The 8,527-nt window shown below is 37.9% G+C and overlaps 1 protein-coding gene across 1 annotated transcript; it reads right to left on the bottom strand.

Annotated features, from left to right (window-relative positions):
• Positions 1-1,926: 1,926 nt before the first annotated feature.
• LOC117326520 (formin-2-like) lies at positions 1,927-8,326 on the bottom strand. The gene is made up of 6 exons (XM_033883276.1): positions 8,280-8,326; positions 7,460-7,635; positions 7,160-7,178; positions 3,493-3,751; positions 2,535-2,988; positions 1,927-1,979 (listed from the first exon to the last, which is right to left on the bottom strand). The coding sequence occupies exons 1-6, from the start codon at positions 8,324-8,326 to the stop codon at positions 1,927-1,929; spliced, it is 1,008 nt and encodes a 335-aa protein (XP_033739167.1).
• Between the last annotated feature and the right edge of the window lie 201 nt (positions 8,327-8,527).

The following is an 8,527-nucleotide window of genomic DNA, read 5'->3' as shown; positions in this document are numbered from 1 at the left end:
CCTTAGCTTCGTGATATCGTGTGCCAACGTTTGTGACAATTATCTCTCTATGTTTAACCATGTTTTTTGCTCTAGTCATGTTTCTATGTATTCACTGATATAGATATCCTGATATTATTTCCTTTAAAAATTTGACCTATGTTCATTACACTGTTTTTTGTTGTTGTTTTTTTTTTTTTTTTTTATATATAGTATACTCCCTTTATTTACTTTACCTTTATATAGTTTATATAACAAAAAAAATATTTCTGCACACTCAGAAATATATTCACAATACAAATAGATTTTGATTTTACATTTGTACTTTCTCTACCACCTACCTCTCTCTATCACTACATTCGTGCAAGACTCCCCATTTTTTTTTTTTTTCAACATATCTCTCTTCAGTACTTAATATATTTGATATATTGTGTTTTTGGAAAAAAAGAGAAAAAAATCATATATATATATGTAAATTGTTTAAACTCCTTTAACTCTATCAAAGTCTGCGTCTTTTATCTTTCTCGACTCATATGGCACTTGGGAAACGGAAATATCAGAAGGAAAGGAAAGACCAAAGCGAAAGAAAACCGTGGCAGGGGATATGATGAACATTGATAAGCCGAAAGTTACGAGTAGTGGATTGTGTACTTGTGCCATCTGGGTCGAGAAAAATCATTCACGCAGTCTTAAAAAAGATGTTTCAATTACTAGTGGAAATGTCTAAATTATTTCATAAAAGAATCAAAATGAAGGAGATTGTCACATTCTTTTCTCATACTTGCACCTTCTTACACCCCATCCTTACCCCTCCCCTATCCACACTTCCACACTAAATAATTATTTTATTGTTAATGTCATCTTGTATATTTTGTATGTGTTATATAATATTGTATGGAAAGGGCTTGATATAAGTTGGAAAACTTGTGCCCAATCCTATTGTATATATTTGATACAATAAAATATGTTTAAACTAATAGTTTATATATTCCTTTGGGGCTTTCTCATGCTGTGCATGTTCATTTTGGACCTTTTAGCCCCAAGTCATTGGGTTGTCATTATTACACTCTCCGTATATTAAATCTATACCATACAATTACAACATACTTAGTGCAGGACCATACCTCGCCTGGTTCTCCAGTAGAATTCAGGACTCGCCTGGCTATGTATTCAACGCGTATGGTATGTTCCAGTTATAACGTACCATACATTTACAACGTACTTAGTGCAGGACCATATCTCGCCTGGTTCTTCATTAGAATTCAGGACTCGCCTGGCTATGTACTCAACTTGTATTGTATGCATCTGTCACACAGGATTTTGCTCGGTTCCCCTTATATATGCACCTGTTGACCTGTCAACTTATCATATTTCATTCACCAGCCCTATGATTTCCCTTGTCAGATCTTTCGCTTATTTTCGCTGGTAAGGTTTACTCATAGAATTTCATTGCTGGTTAAATTTCATGCAGCAGCTAAGACAGCCCTGAAGGCAAAAATATTTTATTTTATTTTATTTGTGAATTATGTTAAAATGTTAATATGTTATAGTTTAATTGTGTGTAGTGATATGTTTATACTGCTTTTCAGCAGGTTTGATATTCTCAGTATTACTTGTTCAGTATTTGAATTTTCATTATGTATGTTTTTTACGAATATCAACAATACACTCTCTAACTTAACTTTGCTTGTTTGTTGTGTTTTTATAAATCCTTAAAACATTTTGTTTATTATGTCTTTTGATCCACTCAGATCATATTCCATAAGCTACCTGTTTATCGCTGTCTTCTTAACATTATGTAAATTTAATTAAACACCTCAGATTAATTTAACTTTTCAGTTACATAGTTTCCTTAAATTTGACCTTATCAAAACAGGATTCCTCATTAACTCAATATTTTAACTTCTACATGGGATTTACAATGTAATTATATCATAGCATAGCCTCTTAGTGCACAAATACCCGAAGGTGAGTTGACATTTGTGGCATCTGTGACTTTTCTGTTAATTGGTAACACAAGATCAACAACAATTTAGTGTCAGATCCCCTTAGACTGTTAGGTGGTGCCCCTTGTTTTATAAGAAATAATGTTTCTCCCATCGGTAGTCCACTAGGTGGTGGTGGTAGTAGTCCTCTAGGTGGTGGTGGTGGTAGTCCTCTAGGTGGTGGTGGTAGTCCTCTAGGTGGTGGTGGTGGTAGTCCTCTAGGTGGTGGTGGTGGTGGTGGTGGTGGTAGTCCTCTAGGTGGTGGTGGTAGTCCACTAGGTGGTGGTGGTAGTCCTCTAGGTGGTGTTGGTAGTCCACTAGGTGGTGTTGGTAGTCCACTAGGTGGTGGTGGTAGTCCACTAGGTGGTGTTGGTAGTCCACTAGGTGGTGGTGGTGGTGGTAGTAGTCCTCTAGGTGGTGGTGGTGGTAGTCCTCTAGGTGGTGGTGGTAGTCCTCTAGGTGGTGGTGGTGGTAGTCCTCTAGGTGGTGGTGGTGGTAGTCCTCTAGGTGGTGGTGGTAGTAGTCCACTAGGTGGTGGTGGTAGTCCTCTAGGTGGTGGTGGTAGTCCACTAGGTGGTGGTGGTAGTCCTCTAGGTGGTGTTGGTAGTCCACTAGGTGGTGGTGGTAGTCCACTAGGTGGTGATGGTAGTCCTCTAGGTTGTGGTGGTAGTCCACTAGGTGGTGGTGGTAGTCCACTAGGTGGTGTTGGTAGTCCACTAGGTGGTGGTGGTAGTCCACTAGGTGGTGTTGGTAGTCCACTAGGTGGTGGTGGTAGTCCACTAGGTGGTGATGGTAGTCCTCTAGGTGGTGGTGGTGGTAGTCCTCTAGGTGGTGGTGGTAGTCCACTAGGTTGTGGTGGTAGTCCACTAGGTAGTGTTGGTAGTCCACCAGGTGGTGGTGGTGGTGGTGGTATTCCACTAGGTGGTGGTGGTAGTCCACTAGGTTGTGGTGGTAGTCCACTAGGTGGTGGTGGTAGTCCTCTAGGTGGTGGTGGTGGTGGTTGTCCTCTAGGTGGTGGTGCAGTCTACTAGGTGGTGGTGGTATTCCACTAGGTGGTGGTGGTTGTCCACTAGGTGGTGTTGGTAGTCCACTAGGTGGTGGTGGTGGTGGTGTAGTCTACTAGGTGGTGGTGGTGGTTGTCCACTAGGTGGTGGTGGTGGTGGTGGTGGTGTAGTCTACTAGGTGGTGGTGGTTGTCCACTAGGTGGTGGTGGTAGTCCACTAGGTGGTGTTGGTAGTCCACCAGGTGGTGGTGGTGGTTGTCCACTAGGTGGTGGTGGTAGTCCACTAGGTGGTGTTGGTAGTCCACCAGGTGGTGGTGGTGGTGGTGTTGTAGTCTACTAGGTGGTGGTGGTAGTCCACTAGGTGGTGGTGGTATTCCACTAGGTGGTGTTGGTAGTCCACCAGGTGGTGGTGGTGGTGGTGGTATTCCACTAGGTGGTGTTGGTAGTCCACTAGGTGGTGGTGGTAGTCCACTAGGTGGTGTTGGTAGTCCACCAGGTGGTGGTGGTGGTGGTGTTGTAGTCTACTAGGTGGTGGTGGTAGTCCACTAAGTGGTGGTGTAGTCCACTAGGTGGTGTTGGTAGTCCACTAGGTGGTGGTGGTAGTCCACTAGGTGGTGATGGTAGTCCTCTAGGTGGTGGTGGTGGTAGTCCACTAGGTGGTGGTGGTAGTCCTCTAGGTGGTGATGGTAGTCCGGTGGTAATGCCGCTAGGTGGTGGTGGTCCACTAGGTGGTGGTGGTCCACTAGGTGGTGGTGTTTGTACACCAGGTGGCGGTGGTAGTGGTCTAGGTGGTGGTGGTAGTTTGCAAGGTGGTGGTGTACAATCATCAATTCAGGCAAGGACAGGCTATTAAAATTTCATTAATCGATGAAGGTATGGAGCATGTTATCAATTCTTTGTTTCAATGCATATTGAGTAAGTGAATGTATTTGGAATGCTACTACTAAGAATATCATTTTTTTTTTTTTTTTTTTTGTATTTTGTTAATGATATTGTCGATAATAAAGTATCACTGCATGGTGTGTTGTGGACAGTTGGTGGCCTGCGAGAGAAACGGGTGTCCCTGTATCCTCTTACATTGTCCTGATTAGTACCTGAAGATCTACATTACATTGACTACCATATTCCTATGTTTCCATGGACATTGATCCACCTCTTTTTTTTGCAATTATCATACATGATTCATCTGATCCAAGTCTGGGGCTCCTGTGTAAAATTCTTCAGCATCAATCTCCGGAAACTTTCATCGTAGTTGGGGATTACCTCCAGTTAGTTGATGCTACCAGGTGGCTATATATGTGTCATCTGTGACCATATTCAATGGTATCCCTGTTAATGCCTTGTTGATAGTGTACACACACACCCATAATAAATTATTTATAAATCTGACCTTAACTAAAAGGAAAATCCATAACTTACAATTTTTCATTGGACATTTTTGGATTGAAGTACAAAATCTTACTTAAGAAGTTTCCTTAAATTCTATAATGCTTTCCTATTATAAATTTTCATTTCAGGAATTTCCTTACGTTAATTAAGGCTTATTGGTGAAACTGGAGCCTGACATTTCAAATAAAGATGGAGGTTAACCATTGCTACTTTTGTTGAAGTCAAAGGATCCATTCCTATTTTACACATATTTCGATCATAAATCATACAATGATAATGTACATATACTGCAGACACTTCTAACACTGTAAAAGACAGTGTTGAATAAGATTAAACCAAAATTTGGTTTCACCACTCACATCCAAAATATCTAGATTTACAACATTTCTTAACTAAAGAACAACATGTTCAGTTACAACAAGTCCAGCGTATTTTTGGTAAGATTTACGGTACAACAGAGTTTAGTAAAAGACTATTGGGTATGGCTAGATGTATGGATACATCTGGAATTAGTAAGGTTTGGGCTGGAAATATCACCAACTATCAAAATCAATACAATGAAATAATCACAATTTAGCAAGTACAGAGATGAGTAGACAATGCTTACTTATTGTTTAGTATATGGGCAAGATCCGATTTTAATGGCCCGAGACAGTCAGACGTGTCCTAACAGGCACCAAATCAATATCGTAAGTTAGGTGTATGGAAGGTCAAGCTGACCACTAGATTGACTATTACTGATGAGGGAGAATTGCTCTCTTACGAGTGAAATGGTCATATGACCAGCATTTCCCAGAAGAGCTATTTTGTACAACTTGTATCTGATGTGATACTGCTGGGTTATGTGTTAATTGACACCCAATACTTAATTAGTCTAGTGTGGAAGTATTGGAAACAATACTGGGATACACATTTTGTATATGTTAGAGTCAGAGAGAATTTTAGCAGATTTTTTTAACCCCTCTTTGCTCATTGAGGACTAAACAACGGTAAGGACAACATGTGTATAACGTCCAAAATACATTAAAATATAATTCTTTATACTGGTATATCTCTTCAACAAAAGCATATTTATTTTCAAAATGTGATAAAATATACATCAAACACAAAAGACAACCATTCTTAAATAACAGAATTTTTTCCATATCAAAGTCTCTCTAAATTTTCTAAGGTCTTCATGATTATAAGTAACAAGCCCAATCCAATATATCTTCATTACTTTATCATTTTCCGACCTAAAATACTTTAAGATTGGTTCTGTATAATATTACTCGTTACTTAAAAGCAATAGAGCACAAAAGAAAACCTTCTTTTCCTTGGTTTAATTACATCAGGTACAGTAAACGGTCTTATTCTAGCACATTCAAATTCTACGCATGACCAAATTAATGCAGATTAGCACAATGACAAATTGTTGCACTGACAATACTTGCCATAGCAAACAATGCACAGAAACTGCCACTAGCATAACCATAATTCAGTGAAATGCTTTCAGTTAGGAAAAAGAAAAAAACCAAAAAAAACATTAAAATATGTACTTTATCAAGAGAATGCTAACACCAGAATCCCTTTAACGATTTGTCAGCTTCATGGTTTTACCAGCACCATCCAAATACCAGAACAATATTATATCTGGTCATGAATGACATTTTTACATTCACAATTATTAAACCATTTATTCCCCAAATAGATGGTATGTCCAAAATAAGTCATGAAAATCTATAAACTGATAATCAATGTACAGATTATAATATTTATAGTGTCCAGGTCCTTGATTCCTGTACAAAATCCACGCCCCTGATTCATTAGAGTCTTTGAAAATGAAAGAAATTGGTTAATTGCAGGGTATAACTGGCTTCATCAAACTATTTTTATTGGCATAGCTGCTGACTGGTAAAGGGGACCTTAGTTTAATGTTCCTATAATTGGCAGTAATGACGATGATCAAAACGTTACACTATAAATGTGGTACAATATGTCATTGTCGTGTGTGGGTTTGGTTGCGTCTTTATACATACGTATTTAAATATGACAGGGCTTCATTTAGACCAGCAATTACTTCATCAATAACACGGGGAGGCTGACCCTTTCAAAGACTTTTAAAAAAGTTGGTTAAGAACATAAATACTGGTAAATGAACTGTGTCAAAATTTATATTTTATGGAGAATAAATAATCAATTGCTAATTTTTTATGATAGAAAAATTCAACTAACCCAGTAAAGAATAAGTAGATAAAAATTAAGGAGATTTCTTAGTATACCTCATCTAATGTGAATCTGATTAACTCTGATTCAACACCATATATTTCTCTGTAGTTGAGCTCAAAATTGACACAACACCATATATTCCCCTGTAGTTGAGCTCAAAAATGACAACACCATCTCCCTGTAGTTGAGCTCAAATTTGACACAACACCATCTCCCTGTAGTTGAGCTCAAAATTGACACAACACCATATCTCCCTGTAGTTGAGCTCAAATTTGACACAACACCATCTCCCTGTAGTTGAGCTCAAATTTGACACAATACCATATATTTCCCTGTAGTTGAGCTCAAATTTGACACAACACCATCTCTCCCGCTGTAGTTGAGCTCAAAATTGATCCCAATATTAATTAAGCTCAAAGTTCTAAAAATATCAATCTCCCCAAAATTTACGGAAATCCAATTTATAAGGGAGAGTTTATTACTTGGCATGGGCTTATTGTGGGATAAAGATGGTAAAGCTACTTAGATTGGCCATTCCTGAACCAAGTGGAAAGGCTTCATGGTTTTAATAAGCGAGTAAAGGTATGTAGGATACTTGAATCTTGATTTAATCTCTGGATAAATTCAATCATCAATTTAACTGTGAAATAGAATATTGTTACGCCAGGAAGGCAATATCAAGGACAATAAGATTTTATTTTTTGCAATATTAAATGAATCACTGTTACAAAAAGCGATCCAAATCCTTAGGGACCAAGGACAATGGAGTCAACTTATTTAATTACAAATATGTTTTACTTTGATTTCGTTTAAATTGTACTATATGGAATATGAACAGCTTCACTAAATTCGCCTCTTGTATTGTACCACTGATAAACAATAAAAGGTTAATTACCTGGGAAGTTTATGTCGTAGGACACACGCTTGGAGTCAATGCCTTCACTTGGTAGGGATTCATTCCTTCCATTCAACACTGTTACAGCTTCTGGTAAGAGCTGCAGACTTTCTGGAGTTGCCTCCCCTTGTTTGTTCCATAGCTCACCGTTCCCTCCATTTGTGGAACTCATCACTCTGAAAAAGAATTATGGTATTAGATTCGTTGTAAATCAAATATCAGGGCTTATTCTTCCAACATATTTGGAACTTCCTCGGAGTTGATTTTGATACATGTTCATAACTCCAAGCCTAAGAAAATGAAATTTTCAACCTTCTTTCAACACCTTCCTTCCTTAAATTGTTTTTGTTTTGTTTTCAAGCTGCAAGCACTTTCTAGAGGACTAATTTCAAAATTGAATCTATAAATAATAAATCAGTTTTACTGAGTCTCCTCTGAAGTAATGAGATTGAAGGCCAGACAGTAGTTTTACCAGAAATTAAAAAAAAAGAAATGAAATTAATCAAGTTTTGAATATGTGGAGATTATCACGCTTTAATTGATTAAAGTTTATCTTATAAAGCGATGAACCAGCCGATTCAGAAACCAGCAGAACTACATTTTATCCAAACAGTGAAATACCATTTCTACCACAATACCCTGTGTTATTCCACTTTCAAGCCATTGTATAAATGTCCTAACTGTCGGATAAATATATGTTATATTCCACTAGTGGAATATGACTGGTGGAATATGACCCCCCCCGGTCTTTTGATTTGACTCAGTATCTGTAAAGTAACATCAACTTCTAATCCAAACTATTTGAGGACTCACTGTATACCTGGAATCTTGTCCAGCTGCTGTATCTACAATTGTCCATATTCCCATTTTCAATGTTAAGCCAATTAATATCTTCAAAACGATGGTGCAGACTTCGATTAAAGTGTAGGGCGAGTGTATACCAGACTTGGTACAGATATACAACATGTATAAAATTTATATACATGTATAAGTATAAATAAATAGACTGAAGGTTACATATGAATGACCTTTAGTATCTACTCTGCTTATTAACCTTAATAGCTTAAA

This window comes from Pecten maximus, chromosome 4, assembly GCF_902652985.1.
Source record: "Pecten maximus chromosome 4, xPecMax1.1, whole genome shotgun sequence".
NCBI classification, from domain to species: Eukaryota; Metazoa; Mollusca; class Bivalvia; order Pectinida; family Pectinidae; genus Pecten; species Pecten maximus.
Note: the sequence above shows the minus strand (reverse complement) of the source record. Positions and strands in the feature narration are given on the sequence as shown.